This window comes from Biomphalaria glabrata, chromosome 10 (genome assembly GCF_947242115.1).
Source record: "Biomphalaria glabrata chromosome 10, xgBioGlab47.1, whole genome shotgun sequence".
Lineage (NCBI taxonomy): Eukaryota > Metazoa > Mollusca > Gastropoda > Planorbidae > Biomphalaria > Biomphalaria glabrata.
Window position 1 is genome coordinate 10,729,816 of NC_074720.1, and position 19,999 is coordinate 10,749,814.

Consider the following 19,999-nt stretch of genomic DNA (forward strand, 5'->3'; position numbering starts at 1 on the left):
CATCACCCTTTAAAAAATGTGTGTGTGTGGGGGGAAGGAGAATTAAAAATATGCAAACTTAATATAAAAATAACAACAAAAATGAGATTAAATGTCCAGGAAGTTTGATTACTTTCACATTAATTACCTTCTGTCTCATTAAAGTCTTCAAAAGAAGGTCAAGACATTTACATGCATAATTCCAACACTAGATAGATAGATAGATAGATAGATAGATAGATAGATAGATAGATAGATAGACAGATAGATAGATAGATAGATAGATAGATAGATAGATAGATAGATAGATAGATAGATAGATAGATAGATAAATAGATATATAGATAGATAGATAGGTAAGCAGGTAGGTAGGTAGGTAAGTAGACAGACAGACAGAATAAATAAAATTAAATAACGAATCAATAATAACAACTAATCAAATAGTAAAGTAAATAATAATTGTGTTTGTTATCTCGAACAAGGAAAAGAAATTGAACTTAACTGATGTGGTGGTATAAGTTCAATTAACCCCCCTTTATATCTTGTAGGTCGACATTTTGAAGCTAGTTTAAAGCTAGCAATTGATATTTATAAAACCTTCTACTTTTGTACGCGTTTCACTGGCATGGCGGTAACTGTATTGGCTTGAGGAAGCTAAGGAGGCTTGAGTCCTCGAGCTCGAATTTAGTCCGTTCACCTTTTTTAAAACTATAAATGCATTTACACAGCGATCACCCAGCAATCCTCTTCTTTTTCCCCTACCCCACCCAACGCGTCCAGACAAGTGTTGGGATCTTACAGTATTGAGAAAGCTAACAGCATGAAATTGTGATAAACAAAAACAATTGGTAAAAATATTTCTAATCGTACACATTTATTAGGTCTATTTTAGTCTAGATCTATTACAAATTTAATTACATTACTGATCCAAAGTAATTGTTACAATTTCTCCTAATGTAAGCTTTGTTTTTCTAGTTTACTTTTATAATTTACATTGTCTGTCGCGTCATTATGGACTATCCAATATTTACTAACATTATCGCACTAATCATTTAAAGTTTTGTAAAGTATTCTAGTACACAGGTTACTTATTCATTTAATATTTTACCACAAATTAGATCATTTGTATTACAATAAAAAATCATTAAAATTTAAGTCTCCTTTAATAATTGGGTATTACTTAAAACCTTCCTAAGTGCAAATGCTAGTTTATAAAAAAAATAATATTTTTATTACTATCATTATATTTTTAGGTTAATCACTTTTCAATTGTTTGTGTTTTAATACTTGTGAATTAGGATAACTTAAAAAAAAAATAAGCCCACAAAAGAGGCACATAAAGCCCAAACAAGAGGCAAAGAAAAGAGGGCTAAGGCCCAAGGATTCCTATGATGATAAAGCTAAAACTGAATAGCGCAAATTCTGAGGTTTCCTTTTTAAAAAAAAAAGTTGTCGAACATTGAAAAGTTACGTTTACATTGACATGTAACATTGTATCCATTGCTGTCTCTGTGTTTCAGTCCAACGGGCGTACCGGGGTGCCAAAAGCCCTAATTCTTCTCACCGACGGCAGAGCGCGGCTACCCGACAAGGCTTTTGAGGTAAATCGACTTTGTCCCAATTCTATAACACATTTAGTGCTAAGTTTCTAAATATCTTTGTAAGTGCTAAGTATCTATGAAAGTGCTTTGTATCTATCAATTAAAGTGCTAGAAATTTTATACAGCTAGGTAAGTGTTAAGTACTGAGGTATCTATGTGACTGATTAGTATCTATGCACTAAAGTGCTGTAGTGTGATGTTTTATTTATTCTTGAACCACAAACTGAAGTTTATCTTAATTTTATCAGTTCATTATCCTAATTAACAAAGATGCTTGTACTTCATCGTAGACATACGATAGCAAGACCGCCCTACAAACAGCGAGGTCCTTACGAACGCCGCTATGCACAGTATTGAGGGACTGCTAATGTTCCGACAGCTACACTTTTTAGTGAGTTGAAAGGTGGTCGATGTAAAAGAGGTTCCCTACGGAAACGCTTTAAAGACCAACGTATGTGTCAACTTGCTTTAACTGACATGACATAGAAGAGAGCACCTGGCTGAAGGCGACTTCGGAACGAGACAGTTGGAGATTACTTACAAAGGCCGCGGATACATATTTGAGGCCAAAAGAAAATTCACTGCTGAGTATAGATGTAGACGGCGAAAAGAAAATCTAAGTCGACCACAGGCCCACAATGATTATGTCTGCCTTGGATGTGGCAACAAATGTAGGTCGCACCTGGGGCTGTGTATACTGTAATACTGCATTCCTCCCTAATTTTCGGACTTGAAGACAGGCCTTATTATTATTATAATTACTCGTTCAATTAACAACAGGCGACAACAAACAACATCCATACGTACAAAGTCTAATGTACATACGTAGCGACACTCAGGCTGTGTAAGTCTTACTTATGTTAACCGAGCCTTACACCTCCACCTATATCAAGTTACTCCAATAAATATATGGCGACAATAAACATGGCTAACTAGCTGATATTTAACAATAAACAAAACTGCTATTCCTTATATTATATCTAAAGGAGGTTCTCTACATTTTAAGCATATCTGAAGCATTGTGTGGCACTTTTCGTCTCAAGAGATGATCATTGTCCTTGGCAACTTCTCATGGGACTAAAGAAAATAATCCTTGATCCACAGCCACAGGCTTGACATTTGTAATCACCAGACGCTGCCTTTTTACTACTTGTGGTGGGATCAAATTCTGCTTTCCTTCCATTCCAGGTGGATCAATCATTGAATAAGGAAACATTCTTCCACCTGTTAAAATTCCATTTATTCCTTTTGCTCAGGAAGTTACCAGCGCGCACAGTCTCCATGCTTCAGGCTGTTCCATCTTGGGTTATTTCCTCAAAGTATTCAATCGTAGTTGTAGTTCTAAAGTTCCGCTTGCGGACATTTCTGTACGTTTATCTTGGACGTCCTTTGTCTTCAAAAAAAGATCTGGTTAGCTACTAGTGATATTAGAAGACAGTGAACCCTGTTCTAATTTTATCATGGTTTTCAGTCTGTCTGTTGTTGTTGTTTTTTAGTCGGCACAAGTTTTACGTAACAACAGTGTCAGTGTCTGGGCCATAGGAGTGGGCACCAAGTATAGTCTATGGGAACTTCAACAAATTACAGCCAACATTACACGAGTCAATTCAACGAGTACTTTTAGCCAGCTGACGCCAGTTGACCTGGGCATTCCTCTTGGTATGTAAAGAAGTTAAGGCATTCCTTTTTGTATGTAAAGAACTTAAAGCATTCTAATAGGTATGTAAAGAGGCTAAGGCATTACACTTGGTACAAGATATTACAGTTAAGTAAAGCTCATTCAGTAGTTCTAGAAAGTCCATAGAAATTTAAATTTGCGAATAACTAAAATGACTAGCGTTTTGGTGTATCTTGTACACAAAATATAAGAAATGTTGATCGACTATCTATCTATCTATCTATCTATCTATCTACCTATCTATCTATCTATCTACTTATCTAGTTTTGTTTATGTATGTAAATGTCTCTACCCTTTTTCTATTTAGGGCTGATGACTTTTCTGAATGAGATTAAAATAAAGAAATAAATTAGTCAATGGTTGTAAAATATTTTTTTTTTTTTCAGTTCAAGTTGAGAGTTCTTCGACGTCAACTGTAATCCCACCGGCTACGACTTCAACAGCGATGTCGAGCAGTACAGATACTGCTGCAACACTAACTTCGACAAGTTCCGTGAGCACAACAATACAGCCAAGCACCTCGCCAAGTTTTAGTGTGACGTCAGCTTCAAAGGCCAGCTCAAACACAGAAAAATTAATAACGACCTCAGATAAGCCCGTTTCCACGGCAACCCAATCTCTAGATATTTCGATGACAGCTACAAGTCAAGCCAGTTTAATCGCAGCAACATCTGCCTCAGCTATCACATCCACACCAACATCCGCACCAACATCCACACCAACATCCACACCAACATCCACACCAACATCCACACCAATTCTAACCAGTTTTACGCCAACAGTTTCAATAATAAGTTCGACTCCAATACTTTTCAGTTTCACTTCTGCTTCTAACATTCTAACAACCTCAATTCCATATAATTCAATTGCAACCTTAACTTCTGCCATTCCTTCATCAACAACAGTTCCCTCTAATTCTATTGGAATTTCTGCTTCCACCATTCCTTCATCAACAACAGTTCCCTCTAACTCTATTGGAATTTCTGCTTCCACCATTCCTTCCTCAACTATAGTTCCCTCTAATTCAATTGGAATTTCTGCTTCCACCATTCCTTCATCAACAACAGTTCCCTCTAATTCAATTGCAACTTCAACTTCTGCCATTCCTTCATCAACAACAGTTCCTTTTAATTCTATTGGAATTTCTGCTTCCACCATTCCTTCCTCAACTATAGTTTCCTCTAATTCAATTGGAATTTCTGCTTCCACCATTCCATCATCAACAACAGTTCCCTCTAATTCTATTCGAATTTCTGCTTCCACCATTCCTTCCTCAACTATAGTTCCCTCTAATTCTATTGGAATTTCTGCTTCCACCATTCCTTCATCAACTATAGTTCCCTCTAATTCAATTGGAATTTCTGCTTCCACCATTTCTTCATCAACAACAGTTCCCTTTAACTCAATTGGAATTTCTGCTTCCACCATTCCTTCCTCAACTATAGTTCCCTCTAATTCAATTGGAATTTCTGCTTCCACCATTCCTTCATCAACAACAGTTCCCTCTAATTCTATTCAAATTTCTGCTTCCACCATTCCTTCCTCAACTATAGTTCCCTCTAATTCTATTGGAATTTCTGCTTCCACCATTCCTTCATCAACTATAGTTCCCTCTAATTCAATTGGAATTTCTGCTTCCACCATTTCTTCATCAACAACAGTTATCTTTAACTCAATTGGAATTTCTGCTTCCACCATTCCTTCCTCAACTATAGTTCCCTCTAATTCTATTGGAATTTCTGCTTCCACCATTCCTTCATCAACAACAGTTCCCTCTAATTCAATTGGAATTTCTGCTTCCACCATTCCTTCATCAACTATAGTTCCCTCTAATTCTATTGGAATTTCTGCTTCCACCATTCCTTCCTCAACTATAGTTCCCTCTAATTCAATTGGAATTTCTGCTTCCACCATTCCTTCATCAACAACAGTTCCCTCTAATTCTATTGGAATTTCTGCTTCCACCATTCCTTCCTCAACTATAGTTCCCTCTAATTCAATTGGAATTTCTGCTTCCACCATTCCTTCATCAACAACAGTTCCCTCTAATTCAATTGGAATTTCTGCTTCCACCATTCCTTCATCAACTATAGTTCCCTCTAATTCAATTGGAATTTCTGCTTCCACCATTCCTTCATCAACAACAGTTCCCTCTAATTCAATTGGAATTTCTGCTTCCACCATTCCTTCATCAACTATAGTTCCCTCTAACTCAATTGGAATTTCTGCTTTCACCATTCCTTCCTCAACTATAGTTCCCTCTAATTCAATTGGAATTTCAGCTTCTGTTATTCCTACATCAACAACACTTCCCTCTAATTCTATTGGAATTTCAGCATCCTCCATTCCTTCATCAACTATAGTTCCCTCTAATTCAATTGGAATTTCAGCTTCAACAATTCCTTCATCAACAACAGTTCCCTCTAACTTAAATACTATTGTAACGACATACATTGCAATAGCGACCCCTATTGCCTCTTCAATAAGATCCTCAGCATCTATCATGCCTACAGCAACATCAATGTCATCTAATTCAATTTCAACTTCAGCGTCCCCCATTCTAACAACAAACACCTTTCCTTCTAATTCGATTGTATATTCATCTTCCATCATTCCTACATCAACCACAGTTCCCTCATCATCTTTTACCTATTCACAATCTCCTCAAACATCATCCTCTGGTTTGCAGCCTTCACAGTCATCTCTAAATCAGCAGACGTCTACTTTGAAAGCAACCAGTCTCTTTCCAGCACCTAGTACACTCCTATATTCCTCAACCCAGGCATCAGCCTATCCACCAAGTCCAAGCTACTCAGTCTCTCAGACCACCCCATTGACCCACGTTTCGACATCTGACTGGCTGGTGTCCAGTTCATGGTCAATAGTACCTTCCAAAACGACTGTGCCAATGTCTTCAAGCGCTATTGTATCTCAACCGCCATCCACGACTCCGTTGCCAAAGACAGGGGGAGACAAAAGTGTCTCTTTCAATGATACTGAGTTAGGTAGGTCATTAACCAAAGGCTAGATATAAACAATATTTTTAAAAGGAATGTATCACAATGAATATGACTGTTATCCAAAACTTTAAAGCGCTTCGAAACGTCACCAAAAATTAGCGCTGAGAAATATTTTGTTAGAAATGTTTAGCAATGCATCTCGCGTAAGTATTATGCACAACACATTTAGAAACATCTGATAAGCCAGATGGATAAGAAAAACTGTTGGTTTGAGAACCCTTTTCTTGTGGGAGACTAGTTTTCCGAACCAACAGTTTTTAGTGCGAATTATTGTAGAGCTTAGAACCTAAGTCAACTCACCTCTGCCTATGATCCTGTCTGGTTCATGTTTTAACACAGCTTCCTAAGGGGTCTTAGTTCTAGACTTAATTCTTAGTGGCATATGCATCAAATCCGCTTCATAATGCACCCCCGACATAAACACGCTTTTATATTTCGTCCCCTTATAATTTTAGTAACCTCGACAACAAAAAGTTGGTCCTTCGTACACATTCCCGTTCCCATTTTTACATTTATCTTGGTATTTCGTCCTCTAAATTAAAAAAGAAATATCGATTTTGGATTTATTAACGCCGACATTGCTAGGACGCGTTTCGTTTCTTGGATTAAAACTAGAAAGAGGCGAAAGTACCTTTTTCCTTATATATATTTTGCATTTTAAGTTCTCTTTTTAAATTAAACGGACATTATTAGTAATATTAGGTTGTGAATTTAAGTGTACCTGATAGAGAAAACATTTCTGCACAAAAATAAAGGGAGTTGAGATCAAACCCGCTATTTTCCGATACACAATTTCACAATATTCATTCTAATAGGCACGGGAGAGCACTTTTAAATAGCTGCCATATCTTTCCACATTGCAAGATTTATCTCCCGTTTTCTATAAAACACTAATAATTAATCGATTCATTGGTTATAATTTTGATAGATTCCTGTGTTATCAGCACTGAATAATTGTGCAAAATTTCAACTTGATCTGAGAATTGCAATTGGAAAAAAAAAGAGTTAAAGAATCTACCCAGAGAGACAGTCAGACAGACGGAGGGAGTTAATATCAACTTTGAAAAACAAAAAACAAAACAAACAAACAACTTCACCTTCCATGCTGAAAAGTCGAGTTTTTAGAAACAGTTTTCTATGCGAATCAATTTTATTCTCGGTTGTTGCTTTGTAACGTTTTGCAATGTCTTTAATTATTCAAATGTAGTCAGACTACGAACTAAAATTGAATACTTAAATGTTTTTTTTTTAATACTTATGTAAATGCTGTTGACGTCATTTCAGAGGCGGGGCTCTGTCTCTACGCCGATGCAAAACAAGGGTTTGGGTTCGCACCCCACCCCCAGGACTGTGACAAGTACATCCAGTGCTTCTTATCGAACGATAGAAACGTCACGGCTTCCATCAGATACTGTCCCCGAGGTCTATTCTGGAATCAGGAGAAGCTTACCTGTGTCAAACCAGACGGCTGTAACAGTATCACTACCTGCCGAGGTCTGTTATAGTCTCTTCATCACATCTGAATGGTTGTTTGTTTGTTTCCCTTGTGTTTGTTTAAGGGTGTATATGTGTGTTGTATATGTGTGAGTTAAGCTTGATGTATTTTTCGTACCTTGATAACAATCCTAGATGTCTTGGGTATCTTGATTGGTGTATGACAGATGCGAGTTCTATTACTAAGACATATACAGTGACATATAAAATAACAAAAGGGTCAATGCCCAGTAGCTACAATTACGATCTTGAATGCAGAATGAGTCACAGTCGAGTCAGTAACTAGATCTAAAGCAATGTTATCTTTCAAGATCCTAGCAGTAACTGTCCTAAAAGTCTACATCAATAATCTCTAACCCAATACCTATGTCGTCACTAAAGATGTCGCGTTCTAAATCTGTCTACTACAGTGAGTTTCTAGCTAAACTAAGTGTCTAACAGTGTATTTGTGTGTTTGTGTGTGATTTTTCAATTTGTCTATCAAGTGTGGATGTCTCTAAGGCTAATTGTAGCCTACTATTGCCCAGAGTGAGGACCTATATCTGGCCAAACTCACGAGAAATATTTATTACAAACTATATTATAATTACTTATATTATTCAGAATAAATAAAGTATATTCGTGCAGCTTATCCCTGTTTATATTAAATGTAATAAATGATAGTCAAAATAACATTAGATAAAGCGTTAAGAATTTCGCTGTGCGTAATAAACCAGTTGTCTTTTTATAATCACCGTTTAAGATATCGCGAAAACTGCCACACACAAACAATTTATAGCCCACAATTCTTTACCGTTCTTCACCATATCATCAGCATACCATCGCCATATTGTCCCCATATCATCAGCATATCACCACCATATTGTCCCCATATCATCAGCATACCATCGCCATATTGTCCCCATATCATCAGCATATCACCACATTGTTTCTTTCATCACCGCCGTATATCATCACTACTCAGCATATAATTATTACCTTGTCCCCCCCCTCCCTTTAATCAGTAACACTTACTATTGTATTATCCTAGATTATCCTCACAGTAACCACTTATCAGGTCACCAAACTCTCACCACTGTTTCCCTATAAAGATCTGGTTCAATCTAAAATATCCCCAGACCCTTGTCGATACAAGTTCAACGGAGACACCTACAGAATGGACGGCGGCTGCGGCCTGTACTGGGAGTGCTACAAAGGCGTATCCCATGGAAGAAGCTGTGATCCCGAGGAAGCCTACGTTCCCGGTCGTGGATGTGTGTATACACCAGGCTGTCCCCATGTTAGTATAAGATCAACAAATTGTGACGGTAGGTAGCCTATATATAATCATGTATAAAATCAATCTACTCTATTCTACTGTATCTATTTGAAATCATTTCTTTTAATTAAATTACTCCCATTTATTTATTTGCTCCACTATTCACTATTTAACCAAATGAGACGTACTGAACGAAAGTGTGTGTGTGTGTTTGGGGGGGGGGGGATTTAGTTACCCAGTCACAGCACACTTACGAAGAAAATCAAGGGACAGATGATAATGATAATATTCATAAAGGTGCGCAACTTTGGTGTGTAACTTTAACGCTTGTAGCATAACATCACCTAGAAACAATTTCCCAGAGAGAATTCACGCCCCCAAAAAAGTTAGCATTGACGTTGTTTCAAAGCTTCCTTGCACCGGTTATTATGGTGCGCACTATTCAACATTGGACCATATTAAATTAGGACACAGAGAGAGAGAGAGAGAGAGAGAGAGAGAGAGAGAGAGAGAGAAAGTTTCTATCCCGCCTAAAAAGACTAGAAAGCGATAAAGAGACTTGAGTTCTGGAGCAAAAGAAGGGGGGGGGGGAAACGTCCTTTGTGCTGCCTGAGAACTGCCTGAGAAATGGAATGTGGACCTGAAGCAATTGTAGGAAGATGGTCGTTGGTCTGGATAAAGGTTTGTCAGACAAGAATGGTAGAACCAAGGACTCGACTCCATGTGTGAAGACTTGAAGGTTTGTCAGACAAGAATGGTAGAACCAAGGACTCGACTCCATGTGTGAAGGCTTGAAGGTTTGTCAGACAAGAATGGTAGAACTAAGGACTCGACTCCATGTGTGAAGGCTTGAAGGTTTGTCAGACAAGAATGGTAGAACTAAGGACTCGACTCCATGTGTGAAGGCTTGAAGGTTTGTCAGACAAGAATGGTAGAACTAAGGACTCGACTTCATGTGTGAAGACTTGAAGGTTTGTCAGACAAGAATGGTAGAACCAAGGACTCGACTCCATGTGTGAAGGCTTGAAGGTTTGTCAGACAAGAATGGTGGAACCAAGGACTCGACTCCATGTGTGAAGGCTTGAAGGTTTGTCAGACAAGAATGGTAGAACTAAGGACTCGACTCCATGTGTGAAGACTTGAAGGTTTGTCAGACAAGAATGGTAGAACTAAGGACTCGACTTCATGTGTGAAGACTTGAAGGTTTGTCAGACAAGAATGGTAGAACTAAGGAATCGACTCCATGTGTAAAGGCTTGAAGGTTTGTCAGACAAGAATGGTAGAACTAAGGACTCGACTTCATTTGTGAAGACTTGAAGGTTTGTCAGACAAGAATGGTAGAACTAAGGACTCGACTCCATGTGTGAAGGCTTGAAGGTTTGTCAGACAAGAATGGTAGAACTAAGGACTCGACTCCATTTGTGAAGACTTGAAGGTTTGTCAAACAAGAATGGTAGAACCAAGGACTCGACTTCATGTGTGAAGGCTTGAAGGTTTGTCAGACAAGAATGGTGGAACCAAGGACTCGACTTCATGTGTGAAGACTTGAAGGTTTGTCAGACAAGAATGGTAGAACCAAGGACTCGACTCCATGTGTGAAGACTTGAAGGTTTGTCAGACAAGAATGGTAGAACCAAGGACTCGACTTCATGTGTGAAGACTTGAAGGTTTGTCAGACAAGAATGGTAGAACCAAGGACTCGACTCCATGTGTGAAGACTTGAAGGTTTGTCAGACAAGAATGGTGGAACCAAGGACTCGACTTCATGTGTGAAGACTTGAAGGTTTGTCAGACAAGAATGGTAGAACCAAGGACTCGACTCCATTTGTGAAGACTTGAAGGTTTGTCAGACAAGAATGGTAGAACCAAGGACTCGACTCCATGTGTGAAGACTTGAAGGTTTGTCAGACAAGAATGGTAGAACCAAGGACTCGACTCCATGTGTGAAGACTTGAAGGTTTGTCAGACAAGAATGGTAGAACCAAGGACTCGACTCCATGTGTGAAGACTTGAAGGTTTGTCAGACAAGAATGGTAGAACCAAGGACTCGACTCCATGTGTGAAGACTTGAAGGTTTGTCAGACAAGAATGGTAGAACCAAGGACTCGACTCCATGTGTGAAGGCTTGAAGGTTTGTCAGACAAGAATGGTAGAACCAAGGACTCGACTCCATGTGTGAAGGCTTGAAGGTTTGTCAGACAAGAATGGTAGAACTAAGGACTCGACTCCATTTGTGAAGGCTTGAAGGTTTGTCAGACAAGAATGGTAGAACCAAGGACTCGACTCCATGTGTGAAGGCTTGAAGGTTTGTCAGACAAGAATGGTAGAACCAAGGACTCGACTCCATGTGTGAAGGCTTGAAGGTTTGTCAGACAAGAATGGTAGAACTAAGGACTCGACTCCATGTGTGAAGGCTTGAAGGTTTGTCAGACAAGAATGGTAGAACTAAGGACTCGACTCCATTTGTGAAGGCTTGAAGGTTTGTCAGACAAGAATGGTAGAACTAAGGACTCGACTCCATGTGTGAAGGCTTGAAGGTTTGTCAGACAAGAATGGTAGAACTAAGGACTCGATTCCATGTGTGAAGACTTGAAGGTTTGTCAGACAAGAATGGTAGAATTAAGGACTCGACTCCATGTGTGAAGGCTTGAAGGTTTGTCAGACAAGAATGGTAGAACTAAGGACTCGACTCCATGTGTGAAGACTTGAAGGTTTGTTAGACAAGAATGGTGGAACCAAGGACTCGACTCCATGTGTGAAGGCTTGAAGGTTTGTCAGACAAGAATGGTAGAACCAAGGACTCGACTCCATGTGTGAAGACTTGAAGGTTTGTCAGACAAGAATGGTAGAACCAAGGACTCGACTCCATGTGTGAAGGCTTGAAGGTTTGTCAGACAAGAATGGTAGAACCAAGGACTCGACTCCATGTGTGAAGACTTGAAGGTTTGTCAGACAAGAATGGTAGAACCAAGGACTCGACTCCATGTGTGAAGGCTTGAAGGTTTGTCAGACAAGAATGGTAGAACTAAGGACTCGACTCCATGTGTGAAGGCTTGAAGGTTTGTCAGACAAGAATGGTAGAACCAAGGACTCGACTTCATGTGTGAAGACTTGAAGGTTTGTCAGACAAGAATGGTAGAACCAAGGACTCGACTCCATGTGTGAAGACTTGAAGGTTTGTCAGACAAGAATGGTAGAACCAAGGACTCGACTCCATGTGTGAAGGCTTGAAGGTTTGTCAGACAAGAATGGTAGAACCAAGGACTCGACTCCATGTGTGAAGGCTTGAAGGTTTGTCAGACAAGAATGGTGGAACCAAGGACTCGACTCCATGTGTGAAGGCTTGAAGGTTTGTCAGACAAGAATGGTAGAACCAAGGACTCGACTCCATGTGTGAAGGCTTGAAGGTTTGTCAGACAAGAATGGTAGAACCTAGAACCAAGGACTCGACTCCATGTGTGAAGGCTTGAAGGTTTGTCAGACAAGAATGGTAGAACCAAGGACTCGACTCCATGTGTGAAGGCTTGAAGGTTTGTCAGACAAGAATGGTAGAACCAAGGACTCCACTCCATGTGTGAAGGCTTGAAGGTTTGTCAGACAAGAATGGTAGAACCAAGGACTCGACTCCATGTGTGAAGGCTTGAAGGTTTGTCAGACAAGAATGGTAGAACCAAGGACTCGACTCCATGTGTGAAGGCTTGAAGGTTTGTCAGACAAGAATGGTAGAACCAAGGACTCGACTCCATGTGTGAAGGCTTGAAGGTTTGTCAGACAAGAATGGTAGAACCAAGGACTCGACTCCATGTGTGAAGGCTGGATATCACTGTCTATGTTTTTTTTTTTTTTTTTGTCATTACTAATAAACATACATGATCTTTCCTGTCAACCTCTTCGAGTTGTCTCCTTTAGATTTTTCTGCAATAAGAACTCACTGAAGCATTACATTTTATATTTGAGTAATTCATTGTATAGTTTAACATAGTCTGGAGTGTAACAAAAAGTAAAACAAACAACAACAACAAACAAATAAACAAAACAAAAAACACTTGTCTGACTGCTAGAAACCTTTTTTCCTCTTCTGAATGAAATTGTTCGGTTTCAAAATCTAGGTTTGGGGTTAGGGGAAATGCTGTATAAAAGTGTATTTTTTTTTTTTTACAAAGCTTGTATCAACTCTCTCCGTCTGTCTGTCTGTAAAAAGTTTTAATGCTTTATTTCTCCCACACCCTTCTCGGACCACGTTAAAATTTCGCACAACTATTTCTTTTACTTGGCAAAACAAGAATCAATACAAAAAAAATTACCAAATAGTTCATTAACTTTTGGGAACTAATTATTTTGTTTCATATCTCGAACAAGGAAAAGAAATTGTACTTGACTGATTATGTGGTACAAGCTGAATTAGCCCCATTTATACTTTGTAGATAATATAAGCTTTTGTTGTTTTTTTTAAATATTTTTAAAAAATATTTTTCTTGTTTATTTTGTATTAACATATCTACCTGGTCACACCTAGTCAGTAATGCAAACGTGGCCGTTAGATCTAACTATCTACGTAAACATATGGGGCGTAGATCTTCTACTTGTAATTACTCTCAACGATTTAAAAAAAATATAGATTTACAGATTAAAATAATAATAATAATAAATAACTATGTCCATGTCTATTGATATGGTCTCTAATGCTAGTATGAATAATAATAAATATTACAAGGCCGTATTTGTGTTGTTATTGTTGCCAACATTAATCAATATAGACGCTTCTTATGTAAGACAGAAAAGATCGATTTTTCTACATTCGATGCGACTTCCCTTACAGCTTGAAAGAGAGTTACGTTCATAACAATCTATATAGATATATAGGTCTGTGATCTGATCATTATCGGATAAGAATTACTTTCCCTTTCCAGTCTAGGTATAATATATATAGGTCTATGAGTATTACATTATCAACCTAAGAATAATAGGGTATAATCTTTGATTTCAAGATTTAAGGAGGTTCCCAGCACTGACCTAAAAATAAAAGTAAAATTACCTTTTCTGACCATGTGGATGTAAAGGTCATCTGTTTCTTTGGCCTACGGTTTACGAGGGTGTCGTGTGGCCAGCACAACGACCAACCGCCTTTACTTTTCTCCAACGAATGTCAGGTATCCTTTAGAAAAAATATTAGAGCTGTTAGGACTCAGAGGCTCCCAAAGATCCCGAAAATTAAAAATCCAAGTCTTCACCAGGATTCGAGCTCGGGGCCCCGGTTCGGAAGCCAAACGCTGTAGCGCTCACCACCGCAGCACTGACCTACAAAATATTAATTAATGTGATAATTGTATGTACATCACGGACCTACATGGCCTATACTCGCCATTACTGTTATGTTGTGCAGTCAGATTTAAATGGATTCTAAACACAAACACACACAACAATAACAACAAATTGAAACAAAATATTACTATGTAGATCCATATTGTCTAGTAGACATCACTTACCTATATCCTTTTTCGACATTTGGTGCATTGGTTGTAACCTGTCTCCAAGGAGATCTTCTCAAGAAAAGGCCCCAGCCTTATTTCAGTAGACCTAAACTCAAAACTGTTATTTTTATTAAATTATAGCCTAATTGCATTACTGCATGAGATCCTTTTTGTCTACAGACACGTGTGACGCTCGTCCTCTGCCAGATCTTTCAGGCTACACCACAGTGCTGAATCTAGGAGCCTACAAAATGGCGTGTCTGTACAACACCCGCTTTGATATAGCCTCGTGCTTATGCAAACCTGATCACTATTTCCATGAAGGTATGCCATCATTATATCAACGAACTTTAATATCTGGTGACATGTTATTACCATATGGATGTGATGATAAGTTATCATCATGTTGATCTGTCGATATATTATTACCATGTAGATGTGGTGATATGTTGTTGCCATGTAGATGCTAGCTATATGTCTAAAACTTTGTTCTTACATTACTTTCATTCGCCAGCCTGTCACTACACCATGAAACTTGACCTCAGGCCTCGACTGTCGATCAACGGAAGCTGGGAGAATAATGAAACCAGTGTCGCTTCCATTGACACAAGAATAGATGCGGACCAAGCCTGCAACAGCATCTGCGTGGACCAGAAATCCAGAAGGCCTCTGGCATTGCACTTCAGGTACAGGAGGGCGCCTTCGCCAGGTGCAGGCAATCAACGAGAGGAAATATTGATTAGATCCAGGGAGTGCTCCAGTGGTGGACTTTTTGCATTGACCGAGGACGGCGAGACGTTGAAGGTCAGGTTGATTTCCAAGAAAGGTCAAATCGTGGTATTTTCTCTTCCGCTGTTGGTAAGTCAGACTGGGGGGGGGGGTGACTAAATATGCAATTTTGTTAATCAGTCATCAATTTAATTTCATTCATATTAAGGAGCGTAAACAGTGTATGTGTGTGATTATACAAAGCATTTAATCACGTCCCAGCGGAGCAAGGTCCTGGTCTCGTCATCATCAAGCCATCGTAATTAAGGTCGGTCCCTGGGTCCGCTGCCTATTTTTGTTTGTTGGCATACCATTTTCTCTACCGTGTCGTTTTAAAGGGAGATATGAAGGAAGGAGAATGGCCAGCGTGAAAGAGCGCCGAAATAACAAAAAGCTGAGAAAAGAAACAGGCCTATCTGCAACTGACCCATGCTACGTATGCGGCTGGCCTTTCGAAGTGAGGATTGGATTTAACAGACATCTTCGTATTCATAGGATATGAGAAATGTGTTCATCTTCGATCACGATGAAGGAGCTATATAGAGAGAGTTTCACATTTTTTCAAGCTGAACTGTCTAACATGTAGAAGTATTTGATGACCTCCAGGCAATACAAGGTTGAGCACCACTGCCCTATACTCTACATATAGTCTACACATTAGTATGAGAGATACACTGACCTAGATAGCTATGACAAGGACAGTGTGTGGTACCAGAAATTGCGGGAGACAGGAGGAAGCAAGGAAAAGTTCAATGGAACAAAATCAGAATGGTGGAGGACTGACATTTTAATATTCAGACGCTTTAGAAAGAGATATAATGAAATCAGTCTCTTCTGTAGGATGAAATTGCGTTTAATACCCCAAAGTCTTGTTATATATAACATCCCTATTTTGTCATAACAGACACATTTGTCTCAAATTTGGATATTTACTTGAATACAACACTTCCCATTTTCCCTTTTTGTTCATTATTTTAAACTTATATTTACGTGAGTTCACTGAATCTCTTGTCAGGGTTTGAACGATACTGATTGGAGACAGGTCAGAGTGGAGTACTCTAAGGGTGAACTCACCATGAGCGTCTCTACTGGACGATTGACGTACACATCCTTTAACAAAGGTCAGTTTACTTGGTTTGATTTTCAACAAGTTTTTGAGAAGTTTGGTTAATTTTAATATCCTTAAGGGTTTCTTAATTTAGTGATTTTACTAATCTCATTGCTATGTTTTGTGTCTGTTCTCGTTCCTTAATGTTTTCTTGAGTTCAGGGGTCCCAAACAAAGGATGCATTTTCTATTATTGGCCTAACGAAGGTTAAATAACATTTTAGTTTTATGTTCTTATTTGATTTGTAGAAATTTCTTTTATTCTCATATTATCTTATATATATACAGACGTTACTTCAAAAAAAGATGATTACGTCCTAGCGTCATGCATCTACTCATGAATGTTAACCAATGACTTAAATTCTACCAAGTCAATAGTTTTCCTGCAACCCATTTAATGCTCTAATAGCGCTAGGGAAGAAGGAGCATTTGTACAACTTTGTCTTAGCATATGGAACGAGGAATGTGCCTTTATATCTGTGTCTCTCTGAGGATTTTATTAGATTTTGTTTTGGTATTTGAAGATTATGGTTCATTGTTTTATGTATAATTGCTACTTTTTTTTTGAGTCTTCTCTCCTGAAGACTTTTAATAAACTCTAATGCTCTGTTTGATTTTTTAAATAGTTTTTATCAATATGGAGAGTCCATACTAGTTTTTCATTTATCATAACACCTAGGTATTTTACATTTTTAGATTGTGTTACTGGTTTCGTAAGCATCAGATATGACAAAAATATCATAATCAAAATTTGGGTCTGCTAAAATCATATGAGAATAAGCATCAGATATGACAAAAATATCATAATCAAAATTTGGGTCTGCTAAAATCATATGATGCCAAAGTCAAATGATGCTAAAGTCATATGATGCTGGCAATAAGACAACAATCATGCGGATAAAATGTAAGGTGGACACTAAGAATGACTATTAAAGTATTAATATAACAGCACGGAAATGGTTCTCTATTCCTCTCCTGTTCCTTCATCAAACCGGAACTTAGCAAGATCTTGGGGTTTGGTTTAGGCCTATGTATTCGATCTAGATATGCGCTGTTCTTTAATCTTTGGGGATTGGTTATGTATTAGATCTAGATATGCGCTGTTCATGGGGTTTGTTTATGTATTCGATCTAGATATGCGCTGTTCTTTAATCTTTGGGGATTGGTTATGTATTAGATCTAGATATGCGCTGTTCATGGGGTTTGTTTATGTATTCGATCTAGATATGCGCTGTTCTTTAATCTTTGGGGATTGGTTATGTATTAGATCTAGATATGCGCTGTTCATGGGGTTTGTTTATGTATTAGATCTAGATATGCGCTGTTCTTTAATCTTTGGGGATTGGTTATGTATTAGATCTAGATATGCGCTGTTCATGGGGTTTGTTTATGTATTAGATCTAGATATGCGCTGTTCTTGGGGTTTGGTTATGTATTAGATCTATATATGCGCTGTTCTTGGGGTTTGGTTATGTATTAGATCTATAGGTATGCACAGTTCTTGGGGTTTGGTTATGTATTAGATCTACAGGTATGCACAGTTCTTGGGGTTTGGTTATGTATTAGATCTAGATATACGTTGTTCTTGGGGATTGGTTGTGTATTAGATCTAGATATGCGTTGTTCATGGGGTTTGTTTATGTATTAGATCTAGATATGCGCTGTTCTTGGGGTTTGGTTATGTATTAGATCTAGATATGCGCTAATCTTGGGGTTTGGTTATGTACTAGATCTAGATATGCGCTGTTTAAAAATAAACTTTATTATCATCACGATGATTAGGTGGTGCCCACATCCAGGTCGGTGTCTGCGGTTGGCTAGTTGGAGATCCTGGCGATCTGGTGAAAAATGTCGGAAGTTATACAGGAGAACTCCAAGAGGTGAGTCATTGATTTTAAGACAGGATGTTGCTAATGGTAGACTGGTGGTAATCGGCTGTCCTTGACCTAAGTGCACATTTGATGGATAGTTATCCCCACTCGCCACCTGTTTTATTTACAGAAAATTGTTTGAATATCACGTAAATTCATAGGACTGCATGACATGCTTCAATCAGTCAGTATTTTTATGCATACCGATCTATACCTTTTATAAAATTATTAATGAAAGTATACATATTATTGTGAAGTGGATGTACTAAATAGTCAAACTACACTAGTGCATACCATTACCTGGCTTTATAATGTGAGTGAGATTAGGTTATGGTAAACATAACTAGGCCTACATACACAGTATATATATACAATGGACAGCCTTTCGCTACAGCACATACAAGTTTAATTTTTTTAAATTCTTTTGTCATTAGGCTAATAAATGTCCATATCAAACATTCTCATGACCTATGTTGTATACACAGCACACTACTAACCTGCAATATAATTATTGTGGCTGATTTGGAAAGAACCTTAACTCAGAACCAAGGGGCTTGAAGTTGAAGTCTAAATTTTGAATTCCAGGATTTTTTTATTATTCAATATTTATTTATTAGTAAACATTAATATTTCATTTCAGGTTTATTTATCCAGATGTTTTGAGTACGGCCAATAGCGGACAAGTAAACATCGTTTCCAGTATTTTGGTGTGGACATTTTTCAATCAAATCTATTGATATGTTACTTTTTAAAAAAAATGCTTATCTAGTTTTGAATTATTACTCGTAAATAAGAGTCTGAAACTCAACTATGTTCCATATAATGGGTACCAGATTGTTTAGATTTAAAAAGAAAAATGTAAGAAATATCTATGCGTTATAGGAAAGAGAAATTAGCCAATGCTTATATTGTGTGTTTTATCCTATCCTTAACTTCAAAATGCTTTGTCTCTTCGTTATATTAGTCATCTACTGTTTAGAATATTTTACAGTATATAAATACAGCAATCTTGTTCTCACAGTATGCTCTGAATTTTTAAAATGATTTCTTTAATAAGAATCCAAATGTGATTGCGTCTTCCAAATATTTGTATTGAATTGCTTAATGTTTGACTATCACTCAAGGGAGAACACTAATAAAAAAAAGGGTATTTAATTATATCATTAAAGAGTTGTCTCTCTTGACGTTTTTACATTTAACAATATTTTAAAATCATTGTTAACGATTACATCATATATATGATACTGGAAAAATTTCTGAAATTGCCATTGAAAGTTACATACAGAAATTCATGAAGAGATGCCATTTGCTTTATTTATATGATTCATCATGGTAGAGGCTTATTTGAAAAGGAATGATTGCCTCAAATGTGTTTCAATGAGATCTAGAATTATCTTTAGAATGAGAACCATGTCAATTGTCATCAATAATATTTAGGAATATTGATATGCATTAAAATTTATTTTGATATTTTTTTCTTGGTTTTATTTTGCATGTTTAAAATTTGATGGATTGAAATTAGACCAAATATTTCTATTCCCCTACAGAAGAAGTTTAAAAAAATGAAAGCAATATAATTCTATGGATTGAGAGTACCATTGGGCCATAATATCAGTTATCAGTTTTAGTTGAAGTCTATACAAAAATAAGGTTTCAAATAAGACAACATACAAATTCTTCTTTAAAGCTGTTTAAAAGAATCAGTTTTTTTTTTCTCTTTTGAGACACAAAAAGTTTAGAGTTTCCCAAAGC

General features: G+C 37.6%; 1 protein-coding gene across 3 annotated transcripts in view; it reads left to right on the forward strand.

Moving 5' to 3' along the window:
- Nucleotides 1–19,721, forward strand: part of LOC106068286 (uncharacterized) — a 52,089-nt gene extending 32,368 nt beyond the window's left edge. For 2 of the 3 annotated variants that reach the window (XM_056043392.1, XM_056043390.1), the window contains exons 5-14: nt 1,500–1,580; nt 3,077–3,239; nt 3,645–6,263; nt 7,563–7,772; nt 8,891–9,079; nt 14,682–14,825; nt 15,016–15,359; nt 16,285–16,390; nt 18,159–18,256; nt 18,888–19,721. In XM_056043392.1, the coding sequence (XP_055899367.1) occupies nt 1,500–1,580; nt 3,077–3,239; nt 3,645–6,263; nt 7,563–7,772; nt 8,891–9,079; nt 14,682–14,825; nt 15,016–15,359; nt 16,285–16,390; nt 18,159–18,256; nt 18,888–18,923 (3,990 nt within the window). In that variant the 3' untranslated portion in view covers nt 18,924–19,721. The remainder of the gene's footprint in view (nt 1–1,499; nt 1,581–3,076; nt 3,240–3,644; nt 6,264–7,562; nt 7,773–8,890; nt 9,080–14,681; nt 14,826–15,015; nt 15,360–16,284; nt 16,391–18,158; nt 18,257–18,887) is intronic. The other variant, XM_056043393.1, reaches the window with a different exon arrangement.
- The last annotated feature ends 278 nt before the right edge of the window (nt 19,722–19,999 follow it).